The sequence below is a fragment of the Salmo salar genome, chromosome 03, assembly GCF_965601325.2.
Source record: "Salmo salar chromosome 03, fSalSal1, whole genome shotgun sequence".
Taxonomy (NCBI): domain Eukaryota; kingdom Metazoa; phylum Chordata; class Actinopteri; order Salmoniformes; family Salmonidae; genus Salmo; species Salmo salar.
This window is the reverse complement of record NC_138293.1, coordinates 15,901,260-15,925,831: the sequence shown is the minus strand read 5'-3', so window position 1 is coordinate 15,925,831 and position 24,572 is coordinate 15,901,260. Positions and strand designations below refer to the sequence as shown.

At 40.7% G+C, this 24,572-nt stretch overlaps 2 protein-coding genes across 2 annotated transcripts; both read left to right on the top strand.

Moving 5' to 3' along the window:
• Positions 1-1,366: 1,366 nt before the first annotated feature.
• Positions 1,367-7,926, top strand: LOC145850254 (CREB-regulated transcription coactivator 1-like). The gene is made up of 8 exons (XM_082973057.1): positions 1,367-1,500; positions 1,910-1,998; positions 3,743-3,828; positions 4,071-4,105; positions 4,669-4,880; positions 5,109-5,227; positions 5,574-5,750; positions 7,900-7,926. The coding sequence occupies exons 1-8, from the start codon at positions 1,367-1,369 to the stop codon at positions 7,924-7,926; spliced, it is 879 nt and encodes a 292-aa protein (XP_082829183.1).
• LOC106598992 (CREB-regulated transcription coactivator 1) lies at positions 5,577-24,288 on the top strand. The gene is made up of 3 exons (XM_082973294.1): positions 5,577-8,765; positions 9,201-9,369; positions 13,388-24,288. The coding sequence occupies exons 2-3, from the start codon at positions 9,216-9,218 to the stop codon at positions 13,594-13,596; spliced, it is 363 nt and encodes a 120-aa protein (XP_082829420.1). The 5' UTR covers positions 5,577-8,765; positions 9,201-9,215; the 3' UTR covers positions 13,597-24,288.
• Positions 24,289-24,572: the final 284 nt, after the last annotated feature.

Genomic DNA, 24,572 nt, shown 5'->3' with positions numbered 1-24,572 from the left:
TTGCGACTAAGCTTTAACTTCCTGACTGATGTCTTGAGATGTTGCTTCAATATATCCACATAATTTTCCTCCCTCATGATGCCATCTATTTTGTGATGTGCACCAGTCCCTCCTGCAGCAAAGCACCCCCACAACATGATGCTGCCACCCCCGTGCGTCACGGTTGGGATGGTGTTCTTCGGCCTGCAAGCCTCCCCCTTTTTCCTCCAAACATAACGATGGTCATTATGGCCAAACTGTTCTATTTTTGTTTCATCAGACCAGAGGACATTTCTCCAAAAAGTACGATCTTTGTCCCCATGTGCAGTTGCAAACCGTAGTCTGGCTTTTTTATGGTGGTTTTGGAGCAGTGGCTTCTTCCTTGCTGAACGGCCTTTCAGGTTATGTTGATGTAGGACTTGTTTTACTGTGGATATAGATACTTTTGTACCTGTTTCCTCCAGCATCTTCACAAGGTCCTTTGCTGTTGTTCTGGGATTGATTTGCACTTTTCGCACCAAAGTGCGGTCATCTCTAGGAGACAGAACGAGTCTCCTTCCTGAGCGGTATGATGGCTGCGTGGTCCCATGGTGGTGTTTATACTTGCGTACTATTGTTTGTACAGATGAACATGGTACCTTCAGGCGTTTGGAAATTGCTCCCAAAGATGAACCAGACTTGTGGAGGTCTACAATTTCTTTTCTGAGGTCTTGACTGATTTCTTTTGATTTTCCCATCATGTCAAGCCAAGAGGCACCGAGTTTGAAGGTAGTGCTTGAAATACATCCACAGGTAAACCTCCAATTGACTCAAATGACGTCAATTAGCCTATCAGAAGCTTCTAAAGCCATGACATCATTTTCTGGAATTTTCCAAGCTGTTTAAAGGCAGTGAATTATAAGTGAAATATTCTGTCTGTAAACAACTGTTGGAAAAATTACTTGTGTAATCACAAAGTAGATGTCCTAACCGACTTACCAAAACTATAGTTTGTTAACAAGAAATTTGTGGAGTGGTTGAAAAACGAGTTTTAATGACTCCAACCTAAGTGTATGTAAACTTCCGACTTCAACTGTATCTATGTAGCTTGTGACTGGTTTGTTTTGTTGGTGTCTGCAGACTCCCTTTCAAGGTTCAGGTGACACCAGCAGGACAACACGGCATCATGGATTGGTTGACAGAGTTTACCGGGACAGAAACCGCATCACGTCCCCACACGGAAGGCCCCTCGACAAACATGGACGCCAAATATCCTTTACTGTCGATTTACGTAACTGTATTTTTAATACACTTAATTTTACAGTCTCTTATGCAATGGAAATTTGATTACGAATGACATGGTAATATGGTAATTACATTAATAATATAGACTGTACTCTATGGCGCCATGGTGTTTTACATCGTTGACTTCAGTTGTGAGATGCTACAGATTTGTATTGCCCTTAACCAGGGGTCTCACATTGATAGCTGTCCATATGGCTCGGTGTATCTGTCACCCCCACCTGACACCAGTTGGAGGAGGTAAGATAATCCAACTCTGTTGTGGCATGTGATACTGTTTGGATTTCGTTGTGAAACGTCCCTTGACTTTTCACAACTGATACATTTAGTCACCCCTAAGTGGTGTAAGTCTCTTTCCCTGTGCTATAGGACAAACTAGGTGGTGTAAGTCTCTTTCCCTGTGCTATAGGACAAACTAGGTGGTGTAAGTCTCTTTCCCTGTGCTATAGGACAAACTAGGTGGTGTATGTCTCTTTCCCTGTGCTATAGGACAAACTAGGTGGTGTAAGTCTCTTTCCCTGTGCTATAGGACAAACTAGGTGGTGTATGTCTCTTTCCCTGTGCTATAGGACAAACTAGGTGGTGTATGTCTCTTTCCCTGTGCTATAGGACAAACTAGGTGGTGTATGTCTCTTTCCCTGTGCTATAGGACAAACTCGGACTCTGCGCTGCATCAGAGCACTTTGAACCCACAGGATATTTTTGCAGGAGGCTCACAGGACTTGCAGCTTAAACGAGGTGCGTCGGATTTGAACTTGATATACTTAATATATAAGAGTTTTATAAACTGAACAAAAATATAAAACGCAACATGCAACAATTTAAAATAATTTACTGAGTTCATGGAAGGAAATCAGTCAATTCAAATAAATAAATGATGCCCTAATCTATGAATTTCACATGACTGGGAATACAGATATGCATCTGTTGGTCACAGATACCTTTAAAAAAAAAGGTAGGGGCTTGGATCAGAAAACCAGTCGGTATCTGGTGTGACCATCATTTGCCTTATGCAGTGTGACATCTCCTTCACATAGAGTTGATCAGGCTGTTGATTGTGGCCTGTGGAATGTTGTCTCACTCCTCTTCAATGGCTGTGCGAAGTTGCTGGATATTAGCGGGAACTGGAACACGTCGATCCAGAACATCCCAAACATACTCAATCAGTGACATGTCTAGTGAGTATGCAGGCCATGGAAGAACTGGGACATTTTTAGCTTCCAGGAATTGTGTACGATCCTCTCGATATGGGGCCGTGCATAGTCATGCTGAAATATGAGGTGATGGCGGTGGATGAATGGCACGACAATGGGCCTCAGGATCTCGTCACGGTATCTCTGTGCATTCAAATCGCCATCGATAAAATGCAATTGTGTTCGTTGTCCGTAGTTTATGCCAGCCCATACCATGATCCCACCGCCACCATGGGGCACTCTGTTCACAACGTTGACATCAGCAAACCGCTCGCTCACACAACGCCATACATGAGGTCTGCGGATGTGAGGCCTGTTGGACGTACTGCAAAACTCTCTAAGAAATGAACATTCAATTCTCAGGCAACAGCTCTGGTGGACATTCCTGCTGTCAGCATGCCAATTGCACACTCCCTCAAAACTTGAGACATCTGTGGCATTGTGTGACAAAACTGCACATTCTTTTGTGGCCTTTTATTGTCCCCAGAACAAGATGCACCTGTGTAATTATCATGCTGTTTAATCAGCTCACTGATATGCCTAAAGCCACATCTGTCAGGAGGATGGATTATCTTAGCAAAGGAGAAATGCTCACTAACAGGGATGTAAACAAATTTGCGCACCACATTTTTGAGAAATAAGCTTTCTCTGCGTATGGAACATTTCTGGGATCTTTTATTTCAGCTCATGAAAGATTGGACCAACACTTTACATGTTGCCTTTGTACTTTTGTTCAGTGTAACATTACCATTAGTTCATCATTAGATTTTGTTTTTTTTCTGGTCAGGTGGTTAACAAAAAGTCTTGGCCCTATAATGCCCCAATGCTCTGTTTCCAGTTTGTAGGTGAATTTTTTAATTCACCGCAAATTAATTAACTCTGTCATTATGAGGAAGGTGATATACGATGTATTGATGATTAAATATTTCTTAATGGCTTTGCCAGCTACCCTTTATTGTACTATTGAATACTCTGGTGTACATGATAAAAGGCTGTCTTTAAAGGCTGTAGACATTACTCATAGGATGAATATGAATATCCAAGTGATTCTCAATGTGACATACTAATGGCTGTCTGAAGCGTATTCCTTTTATTGAGAAACTTGTTTGAAAAATGATATCAAATCATGTATTTATTTAATTTTCCTTTCACTGTTATGGCAAGATGAAAATAAGGGTAATTCAATATGTACTTTTTTGCTTTTTAAAATTCTAGATTAGTGACAATTAGATGAATCGAACTCATTTCCCTCTCTCTTTCTCCCTCTCGTCCTTTCTTTTCCTCTCCAGTGCTTCTGCTTCATGTACCAGGGCCAGAAGACACAGAATCAGATATGGACAAAGACGAACAAAAACAGAACTGGGATGGTAAAAAGGTGAAGTGCACTCAGATCTGGTGATATATCTTAACGCCATTGTTCTACAGCTCTGGGTTCTATTGTATTGTTCTACAGCTCTGGGTTCTATTGTATTGTTCTACAGCTCTGAGTTCTGTTGTATTGTTCTACAGCTCTGAGTTCTGTTGTATTGTTCTACAGCTCTGAGTTCTATTGTATTGTTCTACAGCTCTGAGTTCTATTGTATTGTTACTGAGTTGTCATTTTTATTTTTCCCTCAGAATGTTTCATCAAGGTCCAAGGTCCCAGGAATCAAGTGAGTACTTCCACAGACTAAAATCTAACCATCCTGACTTCAGTATAGCTTTGTGAAAGGCTGATTATGACAGCCCACGACAGTTGGCGGTTTAGTGATGATTTGATGTTTTTCCAACTGATGTTTTGGGACATCATTGACATACTTCAAGAAGTGTTGTGGAACCAGTGAGTTCTGGCTGTGTAGGATGTTATGTTATTGTTATTTTGAGAATGTGAACAGGGTCCCTTGCAGAAATCTTAGTACTGGGCTTAATAGGAGAGAAAACAATTGGAGGCAATTTCCCTTCCTTTCCTTTGGGGTCATGTTGAAAACATGAAGAGAAGTATATATCTGGAAAGCATTTGCTGGTAATGCTTTATGCACAACTTCCTGTCCAGCTCGAAGGACCATGTGAAAACCGACAGTGGAAATATTGCTGAAGTCGGGGAGGGGGGTATTCTCATTTATCTTCCTATGCTATTTTACATACACTGCAGCAGCCTGTGAAATCTGCTGACTGTGCATATAATACCTCTACTGTCATTATGGGGATACCAATCATATGTTTTTTCTATTTTCAGCATATTCCCGTCTCCAGATCAGGAACTGACCGCGTCACTGATGCCTTCAGCCCAAAACACGGGCGGCGGCTCCCTGCCTGATCTGACCAACATCCAGTTCCCCCCTCCGCTGCCCACCCCCCTGGACCCTGAGGACTCTACCATCAGCGCCTACAATAGCACGGGAAACCTGGCCACCAGCCACTCATTCAGCTTCAGCTCCACCAGCCAAGGTGACCTCTCAGTCCTCCACCTTCCAGAACCATAGATGTACAGAGTTTGGAAACACAGTCAGAAATTCTGAATTTTCATGTTGGCACCAGAAGTTGGGAGATGATGACACCACATGGTGCCAACATGTCAGACAGTTTGCCGAAATGTATCTTATATACGTCTCTCTGTCTCTAGCTTTCTATGACAGTTGGGATTCTGAAAGATATGTTTGCTGTTTTGTGTCCCAGCAGGACAGACCACCGCCCAGCAGGGCAGACAGGACAACAACATGGTCAACCAGGACTCCCACCAGCACCAGTCCCTACAGCTCTCCCCCACCCTGTCGCCACCCCTCACCCTCGCCCAGGTAGTACGTACCGTACTCTTCCCTTCTAGCATTGCGATTGTTACATTTCTGAATTACTTTTCTAGTGTATTTACAATGATTGTACTCTGTAGTTGTTTCCCCCCTGTTTGAATGTACTTAAAGTAAGTTGCTATGGATAATTGGAGAACCTGTCAAATGATTAAAAGGTAATATACCAGGAGCCTTCAGAGACTCTGAACATCCAAGAGTGTTTCTGAAATTGGGGATTGTACTAAGTTTAGTCATCGCTCTACTTTCGATCACACTCTCTATCACATTTCTGTGGACATCATATTCAGTTTTCCCCCACTGACTAATTTAGAACTCCTATGTCCATCCGTCTCAGGCAGAGACCATAGACGCCATGACACTGGAGGCACAGTTGTCCCAGTACACGTTCTTCAGCCAGCCCTCTTCTCAACAGCAGCAGCAGACCACTCAAGGACTGACCAGGCTGGTCCAGCTCCCCTCCCCTCCGAACACCTCTTCCAGCCAGACACAGAACTCCATGGATATGAACTTGGTAAGCTTACCTTCTCAAACCCTTCCCTCTTCAAAACTTTCCTTATCCTACACTCCTGTCCATAAGAAAAGATAGTGCTGAAACCGACTTAGTGTTCCTACACTATTTAACAAAATGTAGTTTTTCCTGTTCGGCTATCTTTGGTTTGATCTTGAAGTCAAAGGAACTAGTCTTCTTTAAGGAAGATGGCTCTGTGCAGGCCAGTCAAGTTCTTCCACACCGATCTCGACAAACCATTTCTGTATGAACCTCGCTTTGTGCACGGGGGCACTGTCATGCTGAAACAGGAAAGGGCCTTCCCCAAACTGTTGCAACAAAATTGGAAGCACAGAATCATCTGGAATGTCTTTGAATGCTGTAACGTTAAGATTTCCCTTCACTGGAACTAAGAGGCATGGACCATGAAAAACAGCCCCAAACCATTATTCCTCCTCCAACAAACTTTACAGTTGGCACTATACATATGGGCAGGTAGCGTTCTCCTGGCATCCGCCAAACCAAGAGTCGTCCATTGGACTGCCAGATGTTGAAGCGTGATTCATCACAGAGAACGTTTCCACTGCTCCAGAGTCCAATGGTGGCAAGCTTTACACTACTCCAGCCGAGGCTTGGCATTGCGAATGGTGATCGTAGGCTTGTGTGCAGCTGCTCGGCCATGGAAACCCATTTTATGGAGCTCCTGACGAACAGTTCTTGAACTGACTTTGCTTCCAGAGGCAGTTTGGAACTCAGTAGTGAGTGTTGCAACCGAGGACAGACAATTTTTACGCGATACGCTCTTCAGCACTCGGCAGTCCCATTCTGTGTGCTTGTGTGGCCTACCACTTCGTGGCTGAGACATTGTTGCTCCTAGCCGTTTCCACTTCACAATAACCGCACTTACAGTTGACTGGGGCAGCTCTAGCAGGGCAGAAATCTTACGAACTGACTTGTTGGAAAGGTGGCATTCTATGACAGTGCCACATTGAAAGTCACTGAGCACTTCAGTACAGGCCATTCTACTGCCAATGTTTGTCTATGGATATTGCATGGCTGTGTGCTCGATTTTATACACCTGTCAGCGACGGGTGTGGCTGAAATACCCGAATCAACTAATTTGAAGGGGTGTCCACATACTGCTGTTAATATAGTGGAGCATACCTTTTCAGAAAGGAGCCAGTCAGTCAGCCAGCCAGTAACGCAGCAGATCAGCCAGCCAGTAACCCAGCAGGTCAGCCAGCCAGTAACCCAGCAGGTCAGCCAGCCAGTAACCCAGCAGGTCAGCCAGCCATTAATTCAGCCATCCAGTAACCTAGCCAGTAACCCAGCAAGTCAGCCAGCCATTCATTCAGCCAGCCAGTAGCCTAGCCAGTAACCCAGCAGGTCAGCCAGCCAGTCAGACAATTAGCCAGTCAGTGAGTCTAACTAAAATATGATCCTGTATTAGGGCTCTTTCCCCCAACAGTACCGCAGTAGGGCTGGGTCTTCGGCCAATCAGTCTCCAACATCTCCAGTCTCCAATCAAGGCTTCTCACCTGGAGGCTCGCCTCAAGTAAGGGCGTGTGAGCAAAACCCACTGACTGTATACACTGTTCTTCCATCGTAGTTCTGTTTTCGTCGCCGGCTGGGCCCCTTGGCTGCCCCTTTCGGCTGCTCTTGTGCCACCAACCCCCTGCCACCCCCATCGTCTTGTCTCACAGTGTCACTGATCCCGTTCTCCTTGTTGCTTCTCTGTGTCTGCATCCTAAGTGGCCTCGTAGCATAGTCACTAAAATGACACACTTTAGTCAGTTGGTTGAGTTAGGAAAATGTACTTGGTAGTTAACATTTAGCTACCAGAGATTACTTTTAGCCTTGCTAGAGTTTTGAATCCCTTGTGCCTCCACAAGTCCCTGTAGTCTAGATGTAAGCTGTAAGTTCTATGTAAGTTTATAATATAAACTAACTAATTGAACTGAACATAACATTGAACGACTAAGTCATCTCTTGTTAGAGGAATCATAAAAGCTTTCACTCAGTATCTAGGCTACTAGCTAAATGCTTCGGTTGACTTTGCCCATCGATTCTTTCTGTCACCTAGACGGCTAACCTACAGTGTTGTGAGTTACATGCGGTGCGGCAGACAGTCCATGTGCTGTTATCATGCCCTTGCCCGCTGTTCTTTTGGCAGGGCACAGATAATGTGGTTCTGAACTGAAAAGGGCATGGCGAAGGCTGCCTTACTGAGTCTGCCTGTGAATATAATCCAATTATTTATACATTAAGGCAGACGATGAAAGCGGAAACATTTTCAGCTTTTATAAGAATATGGAATTAAAACTTCAAGAGCATTACTGGATGATTTGAATGTTTTTGAAATTCTAGCTTTACCCACGAAAGGGATTTCCATATGATTTCATTCTATTTCATGGTTTAATTTTATCTAAGTTATTAAGAATTCTTAGTACAAGACATGCATGGTAACCAACTCCATACACCATTGTTGGTTGTGGGTTGATGACATTTATGAAGTTCTTTTGAGTAGTATTCAGTGCATGTTGACATTGGCTGGTTGGGCACTTAACAGCAACAACTGTCGAACCATCTTTAAAGGTGAGATGGGCAGGTTACTATGATGACTTAATTAATCAACTAATGGATGAGATTGAGGTTGATTGCACAGCAAATGAATTGATGGGCTTGCGAAACATGATTCCTGCTGTGTTTGTACTCTGTCATGCTTTATCTATTGTCTAGGCAGCAGTATGTTATTGTTTGCTTTCAGGATTGCAGATGTGTGCGGTGATTTCGGTGTTGCCTGAACCCAATGGTTTGATGTGAATGTCTTGTGAATTGTGACAATTCAGTTGTGGTGTGATTGTGCTCTCTATCGGCTCTTCCTTTCCTGTGTTTTATCCCTGTACATTATCATCATGGTATTGTTTTTAACAAGGGGATATGCTTGTGTTCTAGCACCACTCCATATTGGGTAGTGTATTTGCTGACTTCTATGACCAGCAACTCACATCCAGACAGACCAGTGCTCTCTCCCAACAGGTAAGGTTTAACATCCTACCTCAGAACTAATTATGCGAGCTAATATTAGTTACATTTGATATGGCATTATATGCCAATATCTTGGTATCAAAGCACAGTATATTAATACAGGGTTACCCAAACTCGGTCCGCAGGACCCCAAGGGGTGCACGTTTTGGTTTTTGCCCTAACACTACACAGGTGATTTAAATCAACTAATCATCAAGCTTTGATAATTTGAACAAGCTGTGTAATGATAGGGCAAAAACCAAAACGTTCACCCCTTGGGGTCCCCAGGACCAAGTTTAGGAAACACTGGATTAATAGTTTCCATTTTTTTCCCATTGTACTGAATCTTTATATTGACCATTTGGCACCTGTTAATAGTAGAGAAATGAGCCCTTGTTGTTGAGTGTTGGCTAACCTCATGTTCTGTTTTCTCTGTTCCTCGAACAGCTGGAGCAGTTCAACATGACAGACAACAACAGTCTGTACGGCCAGTGCTCCACTCTCAACTACTCCCAAGCAGCCATGATAGGTTTGATGGGTAGCCACAGCAACCTGCAAGACTCCCAGCAGCTGGGCTACAGTAGCCATGGCAACATCCCCAACATCATTCTCACAGGTACTATTCTGCCACACCAGGTAGCTCACTCAAGCCTCTGCAAGGCTAGGTAGTGGAATAGAGCTCACTTAATGTAAACACTCTCTCAATACAAAGCTCTAACCTTTGTTATGTCTAGGGGTCCAATGCACACCTTGCTCTACCATAAGCTGTCTGAATGTTTGCATTTAGCATGAAAGGGAGTGTAAGCAGACTGGCTCTAACCAGAATAGAAGGAGGAGTGGGAGGCCCCGGTGCACAACTGAGCAAGAGGACAAGTACATTAAGAGTGTCTAGTTTCCTCAACTGGCAGCTTTATTAAATAGTCCCGGCAAAACACCAGTCTCAACATCAACAGTGAAGAGGCGACTCAGGGATGCTGGCCTTCTAGGCAGAGTTCCTCTGTCCAGTGTCTGTGTTATTTTGCCCATCTTAATCTTTTATTTTTATTGGCCAGTCTGAGATATGGCTTTTTCTTTGCAAATCTGCCTAGAAGGCCAGCATCCCAGAGTAGCGTCTTCACTGTAATTTGTTTTTCAACAAGACAATGACCCAAAACACCTCCAGGCTGTGTAAGGGCTATTTGACCAAGAAGGAGAGTGATGAGTGCTGCATCAGATTACCTGGCCTCCACAATCACCCGCCCTCAACCCAATTAAGATGGTTTGGGATGAGTTGGACCGCAGAGTGTAGGAAAAGCAACCAACAAGTGCTCAGCATATGTGGGAACTCCTTCAAGACTGTTGGAAAATCATTCCTCATGAAGTTGGTTGAGGGAATGCCAAGAGTGTCAAAGGCAAAGGTGGCTACTTTGAAGAATCTAAAATCTAAACTATATTTTGATTTTTTTTTTAAATTGGTCACTACATGATTCCTTATGTGTTATTTCATAGTTTTGATGTCTTCACTATTATTCTACAATGTAGAAAAGAGTAAAAATAAAGAAAAACTCTTGAATGAGTAGGTGTGTCCAAACTTTGACTGGTACTGTATATATGTATATTATTTTACTGCTCTGGGGATATAATTATTGATCACTATTATATATTGATTTTTACCTTACATTTTTTTCACTCTTTATGCGACGCACAATGCAGAGAACACCGGAAGAAGAATTATCATTGAATTACCACAGTGAATTATTGTAATGTTTGTTTATGTGTCAATTAATCCCATAAGGGATGGGTTGCCAATCGGCGATTTGACACGAAAATAAAATGTAATTTTTTCATTTCATTCATACAGAGCATTTGCTAAGTATTCAGATCCCTTGATTTTTTTCCACATTTTGTTACATTAATGCCTCTCTGTACTTTGCTCCATTCATCTTTGCCTCGATCCTGACTAGTCTCCCAGTCCCTGCCACTGAAAAACATCCCCACAGCATGATGCTGCCACCACCATTCTTCACCGTAGGGATAGTGCCAGGTTTCCTCCAGAAGTGACGCTTGGCATTCAGGCCAAAGTGTCCAATATTGATTTCATCAGACCTGAGAATCTTGTTTCTCATGGTCTGAGAGTCTTTTGGTGCTTTTTGGCAAACTCCAAGCGGGCTGTCATGTGCCTTTTACTGAAGAGTAGTGGCTTCCGTCTGGCCACTCTACCATAAAGGCCTGATTGGTGGAGTGCTGCAGAGATGGTTGTCCTTCTGGAAGGTTCTCCCATCTCCACAGAGGATCTCTGGAGTTCTATCAGAGTGACCATTGGGTTCTTGGTCAACCCCCTGTCCAAGGCCGTTCTCCCCTGATTGCTCAGTTTGCCCGAAAGGCCAGCTCTTGGAAGAGTCTTGGTGGTTCCAATGTTCCTCCATTTAAGAATGACCTTGGGGACCTTCAATGCTGCCGACATTTTTCGTTACCCTTCTCCAGATCTGTGTCGACACAATCCTGTCTCGGAGCTGTATGGACAATTCCTTGAACTTCATGGCTTTGTTTTTGCTCTGACATACACTGTCAACTGTGGGATCTTATATAGACAGGTGTGTGCCTTTCAAAATCATGTCCAATCAATTGAATTTACCACAAGTGGATTCCAATCAATTTGTAGAAACATCTCAAGGATGATCAATGGAAACAGAATGCACCTGAGCTCAATTTCGATTCTCATAGCAAAGGGTCTGAATACTTATGTAAATAAGGTATTTCTGTTTTTTGTATTTTATACATTTGAAAACATTTCTATAAACCTGTTTTCACTTTGGCATTATGGGGTATTGATGAGGTGCAAAAAATAATTTAGCAATTTTATAACAAAATGTGGAAAAAGTCAAGGGGTCTGACTGCACTGTATGTGCGGTGTGTTCTTTGATATTATTGCAGTCCGCAAACAAATACTATAGGTTCATGCCGCCACTTACTGTTTTGGATGTATATCTGCCAAAATAAATAACAAAATATAACTAAACAAAATAAACAAAAGAAAACTCAAATGTACTCCTTTATTCAGATTGAACTGCCAACGCCCATCCCTACAGGCTCTGGAGCATCTTCTGACAGTATTCTTTGCAATGTTTCGGCAGTGAAGTCCTGGAAACCCAAAAACCTTTCAGCAGCAGATAAATCAAATCAAATGTATTTATTTATAAAGCCCTTCTTACATCAGCTGATGTCACAAAGTGCTGTACAGATACTATTATGTCCAGTTTCTTGGACTTTTCGTTCCTTTGTGCAGTACAATTAATCACATGCACAATAAACACCATAAAATTCACCTTCTTCACAATTAGCATTTCAGTTTCCCTCAACTGTTTAACAACACTCTGAATCTAAAGATTCAGTGGAGCATCCACCGCCATATCTAAAGCTCCCCACTCTCCTTCAACTATTTTACTTGCCTCCGTGTAGGAGACCTGCTGTATAGCTCTGACCCTCCGTGTAGGAGACCTGCTGTATAGCTCTGACCCTCCATGTAGGAGACCTGCTGTATAGCCCTGACTCTCCGTGTAGGAGACTTGCTGTATAGCCCTGACTCTCCGTGTAGGAGACTTGCTGTATAGCACTGACTCTCCGTGTAGGAGACCTGGTGTATAGCCCTGATTCTCCGTGTAGGAGACCTGCTGTATAGCCCTGACCCTCCGTGTAGGAGACTTGCTGTATAGCCCTGACCCTCCGTGTGGGAGACGTGCTGTATAGCCCTGACCCTCCGTGTGGGAGACGTGCTGTATAGCCCTGACCCTCCGTGTAAGAGACCTGCTGTATAGCACCTGTGAGCAATAACTTATCAATCCACCTGCTCTTTCAGCACCTGGCCCGGTTTCTGATGCCCCCTAGAGGTGGGAAGTGGAAGTGTAATGTTTACCTGTGCGCCAAAGCACTTCATTCCGAACACTAGCTAAATTAATTAAGTTGAGGTTTTCTGTATTTATTTTCATTTTACTTTACTTGACACTCAATTGTAGTTTAATCTAGTACAGGCTTAACTGAATGAACAACAAAGACGGAATTCAATATGACATTTTATTAAATAGTTTGGGGAATGGTCCTGTCTCCGAGGGAAGATCCTCGGAGCCAGATGATGTGATGGCAGGTAGCCCAATGCGGGACTGCTGGCATCAAAACCCTCCGCTGGGGGAAAGGAGTTCCAATGGACAGGGCTTAAGTTTATTATAGCTGGTGGTGTTGGGGAGGTGGATGATTGTCGAAAACTGTTGCTGAGAAACAGCAAGTGAGAGTGCATGGGTAAATTGACATGCATCCCAAGATTTATGCCCATTGGTTGAGAGAGAGGAAGGTGATAATTGCAAGAGTGAGCCCATAGATTGAACAGCAAATGTGAGGAATGTGCATTATTGTGCCATGCTGATGATAATGTGTTTGTATTCATTCCCACAATGCCCGTAGAATAGGAAACTAAGTGAATTATGTTATGCTTACTGGATAATGTTAAACAAGCATTCAGACCAGCCTTCCTGTTTTGAACATTCGTAAACTACATTTATTGGCTGCTCCTTGAAATATTTAATGAGATGCTATTCTTTGGAGTAAACACAACAGAAAGACCCTGACCTCTCCTCATCTCTCTTTACTCATGTATGTTTTAGCCACCGGAGAGTCACCACCCAGACTGTCCAAGGGGTTGTCTTACAGCTCTCTGTCGGCTGACATCAGCTTTGACGCAGACTCTCAGTTTCCCTTGGACGAGCTGAAGATCGACCCTCTGACCCTGGATGGGCTGTACATGCTCAACGATCCTGACATGGTCCTCACTGACCCCGCCACGGAAGACGCCTTTCGGATGGACCGGCTGTAGAGCCGATGCCAAGTTGACCGACTGTCTCGGAGGAACCCGGCCTGAGGGGAGAGGGATATTTTGGGAGTGTGGTAGCTTGTGGCTAGGCCCCAGCTGTGCAGTGTATTCATCCCACACTGCCACCTCCCTTCACCAGCCACCCCTTTCTAGGAGCCATGGTAAGATGAGCTAGTAGGGAAATGGTCGACAGAGTTTGCTTTCTCCCTTCCGGATTGAAAAGATGGAAGGGCGACATTGTCATGTTTGGTGGATATTGCGCTTAAGGTTCTGCCTGTGACCAGTCTGTGCTAACCACAAACTTAACTTGTTTATTTATTTATTTTATTATATGCCTCCTGCCTGCCTTTCTGTTGGATGCTTTGGTTTTTGTAAAGGAAAACAAAGTAGGATACAAACTACATTGGTCTGACCTTCCATTTGAAGACATGAATTGATTAAAATCATGTCTGTAGTGGAAACTGTTTATCTTTCTCTCACCTGCCATACTAGATTAGCATGTCTCATTATCACCCATCTGCTTTTTCACAACCGCCCCTCTATTGGCTAATCTTGCCAGTCTCACATTTTCATCAGTGCACTTAACCGCCCGCGCAGTCATTAATTCACACTATACAGTGCCTTCAGAAAGTATTCACACCCCTTTACTTTTTCCACATTTTGTTGTGTTGCGAGGTGGGATTAAAATGTCCTTTTTTGTCAATGATATACACAAAATGCTCTAATGTCAAAGTGGAAGAAAAATTCTAACATTTAAAAAAAAACTTTATGGAAAATTAAACACTATCTTGATTAGATAAGCATTCAACCCCCTGAGTCAATACAGGTTAGAATCACCTTTGGCAGCGATTACAGCTGTGAGTTTTTCTGAGTAAGTCTAAGAGATTTGCACACCTGGATAGTACAATATTTGCCCATTATTCTTTAAAAAAGTATTCAAACTCTGTCAAGTTGGTTGTTGATCATTGCTATACAGCCATTTTCAAGTCTTGCCATAGATTTTCAAGCCGATTTTAAGTAAAAACTGTAACTAAGCCATTCTATGTCATCATTGTAAGCAACTCCAGTGTATATGGCCTTGTGTTTTAGCCTATTGTCCTGCTGAAAGCTGAATTTGTCTGCCAGTGTCTGTTGGAAAGCAGACTGAACCAAGTTTTCATCTAGGATTTTGCCTGTGCTGAGCTCTATTCCATTTTATTAGATTTTCTTTTTTAAATCTCCCTAGTCCTTGCTTATGATAAGCATACCCATAACATGATGCAACCACCACCATGCTTGAGTGGTATTCAGTGATGTGTTGTGTTGGATTTGCCGCAAACATAACGCTTTGTATTTAGGACTAAAAGTTAATTGTTTGCAGTATTACTTTAGTTTTTTATTGCAAACAGGATGCATGTTTTGGAATATTTTTATTCTGTACAGGCTTCCTTCTTTTCACTCTGTCATTTAGGTTAGTATTGTGGAGTAACTACAATGTTGTTGATCCATCTTCAGTTTTCTCCTATCACAGCCATTAAACTCTGTAACTGTTTTAAAGTTTTAATTGGCCTCATGGTGAAATCCCTGAGCGGTTTCCTTCCTCTCCGGCAACTGAGTTAGGAATCACGCCTGTATCTTTTTAGACTGGGAGTATTGACACACCATCCAAAGTGTAAATAATAACTACACCATACTCAAAGGGATATTCAATGGCTGCTTTCATTTTTTTTACCCATCTACCAATAGGTGCCCTTATTTGGGAATCATTGGAAAAACTCCCTGGTCTTTGTGGTTGAATCTGTGCTTGAAATTAAGTGCTTGACTGAGAGACCTTAAAGATAAACTACAGTGGCTTGCGAAAGTATTCACCCCCCTTGGCATTTTTCCTATTTTGTTGCCTTACAACCTGGAATGAAAATTGATTTTTGGGGGGCTTGTATCATTTGATTTACACAACATACCTACCACTTTGAAGATGCAAAATATTTTTTCTTGTGACACAAACAAGAAATAACTTTGTAGAGACAGCTTTTGCAGCAATTACAGCTGCAAGTCTCTTGGGGTATGTCTCTATAACCTTGGCACATCTAGCCACTGGGATTTTGCCCATTCTTCAAGGCAAAACTGCTCCAGCTCCTTCAAGTTGGATAGGTTCTGCTGGTGTACAGCCATCTTTAAGTCATACCACAGATTCTTAATTGGATTGAGGTCTGCGCTTTGACTAGGCCATTCCAAGACATTTAAATGTTTCCACTTAAACCACTGAAATGTTGCTTTAGCAGTATGCTTAGGGTCATTGTCCTGCTGGAAGGTGAACCTCCGTCCCAGTCTCAAATCTCTGGAAGACTGAAACAGGTTTCCCTCAAGAATTTCCCTATATTTAGCGCCATCCATCATTCCTTCAATTCTGACCAGTTTCCCAGTCCCTGCCAATGGAAAAACATCCCCACAGCATGATGCTGCCACCACCATGCTTCACTGTGGGGATGGTCGTCTCGGGGTGATGAGAGGTGTTGGGTTTGTGCCAGACATAGCGCTTTCCTTGATGGCCAAAAAGCTTAATTTTAGTCTCATCTGACCAGAGTACCTTCTTCCATATGTTTGGGAAGTCACCCACATGCCTTTTGGTATGTGGACACCTGCTCGTCGAACATCTCATTCCAAAATCATGGGCATTAATACGGAGTTGGTCCCCGCTTTGCTGCTATAACAGCCTCCACTCTCTGGGAAGGCTTTCCACTAGATGTTGGAACATTGCTGCCAGGACTTGCTTCCATTCAGCCACAAGAGCATTAGTGATGTCGGGCATTGATGTTGGGTGATTCGGCCTGGCTCGCAGTCTGTGTTTCAATTCATGCACGGGGGAATTTTCATGCTGAAACAGGAAAGGGCCTTCCCCAAACTGTTGCCACAAATTTGGAAGCACAGAATTTTCTACAATGTCATGCTGTAGCATTAAGATTTCCCTTAATTTAAACTAAGGGGCCTACCCCAAACCATGAAAAACAGACCCAGACCATTATTCCTCTTCTACCAAACTTTACAGTTGGTCCTATGCATTGGGGCAGGTAGCGTCTCCTGGCATCCGCCAAACCCAGATTCATCCATCGGCCTGCCAGATAGTGAAGCGTAATTCATCACTCCAGAGAACGTGTTTCCACGGCTCCAGAGTCCAATGGCGGCGAGCTTTACACCACTCCAGCCGACACTTGGCATTTGTGTGAGGCTGCTCGGCCATGGAAACCCATTTCATGAAGCTCCCGACAAACAGTAATGTGCTGACGTTGCTTCCAGGGGCAGTTTGGAACTCAGTAGTGAGTGTTGCAACCGAGGACAGACAATTTTTACGCGCTGTGCGCTTCAACACTCGGTGGTCCTGTCTGCGAGCTTGTGTGGCCTACCACTTCGCGGGGGAGCTGTTGTAGCTCCTAGACATTTCCACTTCACAATAACAGCATTTACAGTTGACTGGGGCAGCTCTAGCAGGGCAGAAATTTGACAAATTGACTTGTTGGAAAGGTGGCATCCTATGACGGTACCACGTTGAAAGTCACTGAGCTCTTCAGTACAAGCCATTCTACGGCCAATGGTTGTCTATGGATATTGCATGGCTGTGTGCTCGATTTTATACACCTGTCAGCGACGGGTGTGGCTGAAATACCCGTATCCACTCATTTGATGGCGTGTCCACATTCTTTTGTATATATAGTGCAATTGTATGAGTGGGGTACAGAGATGGGGTAGTCATTTAAAAATAATGTTAAACACTATGATTGCACACAGAATGAGTCCATGCAACTTATTATGTGGCTTGTTAAGCACATTTTTACTCCTGAACTTATTTAGGCCGTAACAAAAGAGTTAAATACTTATTGACTCAAGACATTTCAGCTTTACCTTTTTATTTCATTTGTAAGCATTTCTAAAAACATAATTCCACTTTGACATTATGGGGTATTGTGTGTAGGTTAGTGACACAAAATCTAAATGTAATCCATTTTAAATTGAGGCTGTAACACAACAAAATGTGGAAAAAGTCAAGGGGTGTGAATACTTTCTGAAGGCACGGTAGTTGTATTCATTGGTGCAGTTTTTTTCTCTGAATTTGACCAGTATTTTATTTTGGTTTCTTTCCAAACTTGACGTTGTAGTTTCAGTCCATAAATTCTGTCAGCGTTTCAGGGTTGCACAACATGATTTAGTGCTGAAGGGTATACTACAAAGCGGGTTCAATGCGTTAGCCAGCTAACTTGCCTAAATATTCAGTAGTAACCTGTAATTTTTTGTCAAGATAAACTTGAAATGGTCAAGGTCTAATTGACTCAACGACCAAAAACGCATATCTAAGTTTAACTTTCTTCAGGACCCAGAAAATCAATAGTTATTTCTGGTTGTTTATCAAAGTTAGCTGGCTAACTCATTGATCCTGCTTTGTAGTATGTATACCCCTCAGGTAAACAGTTAAGCGGTTTCCTTTGTTGAACAACTAGGAGTGCTAACCCTCATCTTTAGCTTGTGATTGGCCACGGCAACCAAAGTAAGGCCTAAATTCAAGTTAGACAATCCTTAAAAATCACTTACAACTCTGTTTGTAGAGTTTTCAAAAAAAGAGCTGTCATAGGGTCATTTTGGCACTTAATTCCTGAAATGACATTTAATCTCTACTATGGTAGCTGATTTGGAGATGCAAACAAGATAGACATGAAATCTGAATGAATCACTGTGATAACAAGATTCTGCCTTATAAGATTACATCATATGGAAAGCTATGGTCGCCAATCTCTCCATTAAAAAATGTTGGTAATTGTGCAACTTGTTGAGACTCTTAAGCAGTGAAGTTTAAACCTTTATCAAGCATCCCCCATTGTTTTCCAATGCCTAGGCCTGACTCAGATTGGCACTAGTATGAGAATATGAGGTAGGCCTCATTCAAAATGCCACTAGTGTGAAAATATGACCAACGCCGGACTGAAATTTGCTCTAGCGAGAATATGACCAAATTGAACACAACTAAGGGAGGTGTATCACTGCTTATGTTGTTATCCACTGCTTTTCACTAGTTACCATTTTGCTTTTCATATTTACATTCACACATTTTGTGAAGTGGTACTGTATTTCCCATGTCAGCCTAATTGGTCTAATTGGCCCATGTCAGCCTAATTGAGCTGAGGTATCACATTCTGGTGCCCTTAATTGTGATTTAGATGCTTTGCTTCCATTAGTTGTCATTTCTAAATTGGATATTGCTTATGATGTCTATGCAAAACAAATGGAATTGGTTGATTGAGGACTGAGCGTTATTAGCGATCTAATAGACATAAAAGTACCTAAACTAAATTACCTTGTTGAATTGTACAGTACCATTTTGATTGCCTTTTCTCAGCAAAGAAATGAGCATGTTGGCATGTTTCATTTGCTACATTTTAATTGACATTTTACTTAGTTTTTTACACTTCACATTGGAGAATTCAAATTATATATTCTGCACTTTGGCTTTGGCAGAAAAAGTATAAAAGCATGACAAAAGACAAATGCTGCATATATTAGAAAATTGACCCCTTCATGTGAATCTCATGGATGTGTCAGAGGTAGATTTTACTGATAAAATATGATTATTTTCTGAAGAAGAAGAAGATTCAACTGCCTCTATATTAGAACAGCATTGCTGCAACCAGAATGTATTTAATCACATCTTCATACAGTATTATCATAATCTTGACACCTTCATTTGTCTCGTGTGTGTGTGTGTATGTGTGTATGTGTGTGTGTGTGTGTGTGTGTGTGTGTGTCACATGTTTTCCCCTCATTGTCATCAGCTCTTCAGTCTTTTCTGGATGTATAGTGTCAGAATTTCAGTATTGTTGCGGCTGTAGGCTTTACAGTTTACCTGTTAATGTTAAGTGAGCTTGCTTTTTGTGAGTAATTTCCTTGGATGTACCCATGACATTATCCTGCATTTTACTTTGCACTTTACTCACAACATTAAAGCATTGAGCCCTGGGACTTTTTCACCCCCCTCTGAGCGACTGTTATGTGCACTGGACCTGTTTCCCCATGTGTTTGGTCAAACTTGACTTCTTGTTAAAAAAAGAAAGTGTATTTTTTAAAAGCATATGTTTATAGTCTATATAAAAAAGTTTTTTTTTTTTTTTTACTTAATCAGCTAGTATTTTTTGTGAGGCGTCTGATATTGTGACTTTGAAATGCTCCAATTTTGGAAGCCGATATTATAAACTTTGTATTTTTGGATAGAAGATTTCTCACTGCAGAACAGATACGGCTGGTCATGCTCCTGTTGTGCTTCAAGCGTAGCTACAAGTACAATACAAGCAGGGTGAAGTAATCATGTAATTGGGAAGCAATTAGATGTAACACAATTGATGCATCAAAGAGTGCTGTGGGAAGCCACTTTAATGGTTAATATTAAAATATGTACTAAAGATGTCATAGACAGGAGTGAGAACAGTCGTCTTGTTGTGCATAGAGTCTATATAAACAAAACCCACTATTATCATATAATATGCACTATTTAACTGTGTCATTCGCTATCTATACTTCAGTGCTGTGTGAGTAAATTCACCTTGAAGAAATACCACTAGTTATGTGATTTTTATCAGTCAGATATGTGCTCAATTCAGAATTTTAGAATTGACTCCCATTCAATTCATGAGTTCAAATTTGAATTGGCCACACCCCACAGGATGTAGAATTTGAGTTTGATTGACAGGAAGTAGAATTAAATTCTGTGCAATTCAAAGAAATTCCACTCAGACATAGAGCATGAGTTTTTCACTGAATCTGACAGGTCACACATCCAGATACCAAATAATATATGACTTTTCTCTGGAAACAATGTTCAAATTCTATTTCAGTGCATAGAATAGCCAATTATATTTCCACCAACTATTTCATTTGTTTGGCTTATTTTGAAGGCTTTAGGGCCAAATTGAACTAATGCATTCTGGGAACTAATGCATTATGGGAAATGTAGTATTTTCCCTATATTTGACTAAATTTAAGAGATTAATGAAATATAATATCTTAGAATTTTCACATTCAGGTTTTGTTTTCCTTGATCATTGATTTTAAGAGTTTGTCCTGAAATCAATATTTTATATGCATGTATATAATGACATGTTTTATGTACAAGATGTATATTTGTATAGACTACACCTAATATAGAATAGAAGAGGCATTTTAATTTCACTGAATTCAATTTTATTTCCTTTTCATTCAAATTCAAATTAGAATTCTGTATCCTGTTTACTACTTCAATTCAAATTAATGTAATGAATTGAGGCATTTTCAATTCTGAATTGGTCATTTGTAGAGAGAAATATGAGGGAATCTTTTCAAACCCTGGTTTTGGTCTTCATTTCTTTTAGTTGACCTTTGAACGTGTTTGGCTTCCACCTGTCATTTTCCTTTTCAGTAGTGTTACAGACTTTATTTGTCTTTTGATACGCTTGCGAGAAAAAAAAACGTTACTGTGTGGAGAAGGCATATGGTACATTCCTTAATGTGCAGCTACTGTAATGCAATAGCAGAAAGCATAATGCATTGTGATCTTACACAAATGATGAGCTGTCTTTGTGCTATCTTGGATTTTGTGTTATTTGAAAGGTTCATCTAAATTCTGGTCTCATGTATGTTAGTGTATTTTTCGCTATGTTCACAGTAAATACATGCAGATCACCATTTACCATAGATACAAGGGACACCTTCCTTCTTACATGTTTTTTTTGTATTAATAAATTCCTTGAATCTGTTGGTTCAGTGTGAGCTGGCCAAGCATGCAAAACATTATTGGTTACAGATCTGAATGTCAGAACAGTTTTGGCTGCCAGAGTGGTTCTGAAATCAGAAGCAGTCTGGATTTCTAATCTTTAGCGCTTGATTTTTACTTTTTGTGTGTGGAAATGTTTTCTACTCCTTTTTTCTGATTACTTTGCATGAGTTTCAAGACAAACTTTTTCTTATTTTTAGCTTGATTTTATATGTTATTTTTTTTCTATCAAGCACAATGTCATGCAAAAGATTATATTGGAAGAAAGGTGGAATAGACTTTGTTTAAATGTGGTTTAATGTTCTGTTACGTTTTCCTCGTATGGTCAATTGTCTGTCTTCGATTCGAACAGTGGCAAGGCCTCACACAAACTGAACTGCTATGTCCAAAAGCAACAAAAAAAATGTTTTATCAGCATTTTATTCACATGGAGATGCAATTATTTGGTGTACTACCTATACATTTGATCTTGTATGTGTTTATGCGCTAGATGCCCACTGAAGTGTATTATGTTTGCCAAGTGTATAGATTAACTGTGTATATTGCTTTTCGGTAGAAATGTTTTTGTGCTTTATGTGATATGTCAAAAGTGAAAATGTGTGTTACATGCAGTGATAATTAATGTGCTGCAGTATGTCATTGTTCTTCTGTTCTGTTTTTCTGACTTAAAAGTATAGGTTTACCCAAAACATTTCAGACTGATCCAAACATCCAGACTGATGTTTTTACAATCAGTTGTCTTTTCTTTAAAAAAAAAAAAAAACGGTGTTTTTATGTAGTAAATCTTACTGATTTGATAGATCTATTATTACTGCCACAATTTTTGCACCAATATTCGGGTGTCCAACGGTTTATACTCAAAACGTTTACAGAAGCAAACGTTTACAAAGAATGGAGCCGGTTCGGATGTTTTGTGTGTGTACGTTCATATATCTTATCATGGATAGAAATTGATAAACCACATGAACTACAGGTAGATATCAGTTCGGTTATAAAGGACTGTTTTGGAATTGTAATAGTATATCAGTCATACAAATCAACTGTGTGCAAAAGGAAATGGCCAAACACAAAGGTCCTTCTCTAAATAAGGGGAAAGATGTTGTTTTAATATGAAATGGACCCTTGCAATCCACACAGGATACTGTAAACCAGGAGTCTGTAAACCCCCATCATAAGTTAGCAAAAATACATGGTTTCACGTCTTGTCTTATCATTAGGTGACTGATAAGAGCAAGAAGTAATCAACAATGTAAAATAAATAGATTTGGTAGATATTTTTCACCACCCCACATTTTAATTGGAAGAGGAAGTATAAACTCTAATATAGCCTATTAGCTAGAAACCCATTTTCTCTAAGAGCAGCTGTTTAGCTGGTTAAACAAAGTTTAGTTGTGTTTTGGCAAAAATGTATGTCCAAGTCAAGAAAGCTAACCAGCAGTTGTATTATATTTTATACTGTAGGTATGTAATTTAAAATCAGTTTATTCTGTTGCTAGTGATGTAAATAAATATATATTTTTGCGGACCCCGGGTTGAATAACCCTGCTGTAAACCCATCAACTTCCCCGTGACACCAGACAGGTAATCAGCCAAACATGGCTATCTCAACATTTTAACATATGCCAACTAGCCTGGTTGCCTGGCTGAATCAGCAGTTGACAGCTTCCCTTAATGTCATGAGTGTGACAATGGAGCTGTCCAATGCTGAAACCGACAGATCCAGGCTGTATAGCTGCTAAATAAATTACTGTATTTACAACGTATTACGTTCAGAAATTGTCCCTTTAACTCTTATTTATAGTTCCAGTAATGCACTTATTTTGGAGCACATTGTTATCTGTCCTTCACTAAAATGTGTTTCTGTCAATGTTGAAATACTCTTGAAATACTCTAATTTCCCACTGCATCTCAAAAGTTACATTTTCATTTTTGTTAGACTGAGAATTACATAAACTTAAAACTGTACACTTGTCTATGAATTGTTTACATTTAGAAAAGGAAAATATTTGAGGAAAATATAAATCGGCTTTATCTTAAGTTTATTTCTCACTGCTTAACCTACTGCATTAAGACTGACATGTGACTGACATTTTCAGCTTGATACCTTGAAGTAACTCTTTCTACATGGTATCAAATTTGTAAATATCTCCTTATGATGTAAAAAAGTCTTGATGTGATATTTTTTGCTTTTAGCAAGAATTTAGCTCTGACTAGGTTAGGTTAACCATGTGCAAACACACTCTGTGTGACTAAAACCTGCTCACCCAAAGCATCTCCAGTAGGATAAAATGCAGATGTCAATATAAGTCTGTAAATGTTTTATTTATTATAGTGGCAATACATGTGAAAAGGGAAAATCAACCAGACAGATGAAATGGAGATAATCATTGTTTGATCATTCAGGATAGTTACCACAACAACAAAAAAAACTAGAAATCCTCTGATATGTGCATTTAATGGGGGATGGCCCACTCTAGTGGTCCCTTTCTCATACAACGGCAGCTAAATTGTAATATAATGTATTTTCTTTTCAGTACTATTACTCAAATGTTGCAAATGTATTTAACTGCAATGTCTGGATACTACACCTACTGTACTCACAGCAACAGGACAGTTATGCTCATCGAATATGCAAATCCTAGCATTCAGCAGAACAGCTTGGCAATCCTGTACTTTTGTTGAGCTGACCCTTTAAAATTAATGGATCAAATCTTGTTCTTTTAAATTCTGCTTTTATATAAAACGGGAAAAAACAGACCAAAAAATCCAAGTGGGCTGTATTAAATGTGTGCTAAATAACTGAAAACGGATGTTAAGCTTCTATTCGAATCATACCTAATGTATTTTTCTTGTGTGAAGGCTTCAGTCTTTGTATCTTTGCATTACTATTTGTAAATGAAATTAGATTAAATAAAATCTAAATAAGCATATCAATGTGACTGACCCCACTGAATGTTGTTGGCCCATGGTTTTATTGTTGTACAATGTCTCCATCTGGTGATCATGAGAGGTAGGATGGCTGTAGAGAGCACAAATATTATGTTCACACACTAAGATGATAATAATAATAATAATAATAATATTTGTAGAGCCATTGTACCTGAAGCGGTCACATTCAAGTCTTATGTCAGCTAAAATATAATAACTACTTATCAACTTTTCAGAAAGAGAATGCATTTAGTTCCCATCAATTGGCAATTTTTTTCCACATCTT

Coding starts and splice junctions, on each gene's coding strand:
- LOC145850254 (XM_082973057.1), top strand. CDS start 1,367: ATGGTGTTTTACATCGTTGACTTCAGTTGTGAGATGCTACAGATTTGT. Junction 4,106..4,668: donor TCCAAGGTCCCAGGAATCAA/GTGAGTACTTCC, acceptor TTCTATTTTCAG/CATATTCCCGTCTCCAGATC. Junction 4,881..5,108: donor CTTCAGCTCCACCAGCCAAG/GTGACCTCTCAG, acceptor TTTGTGTCCCAG/CAGGACAGACCACCGCCCAG.
- LOC106598992 (XM_082973294.1), top strand. CDS start 9,216: ATGACAGACAACAACAGTCTGTACGGCCAGTGCTCCACTCTCAACTAC. Junction 9,370..13,387: donor CCCCAACATCATTCTCACAG/GTACTATTCTGC, acceptor TGTATGTTTTAG/CCACCGGAGAGTCACCACCC.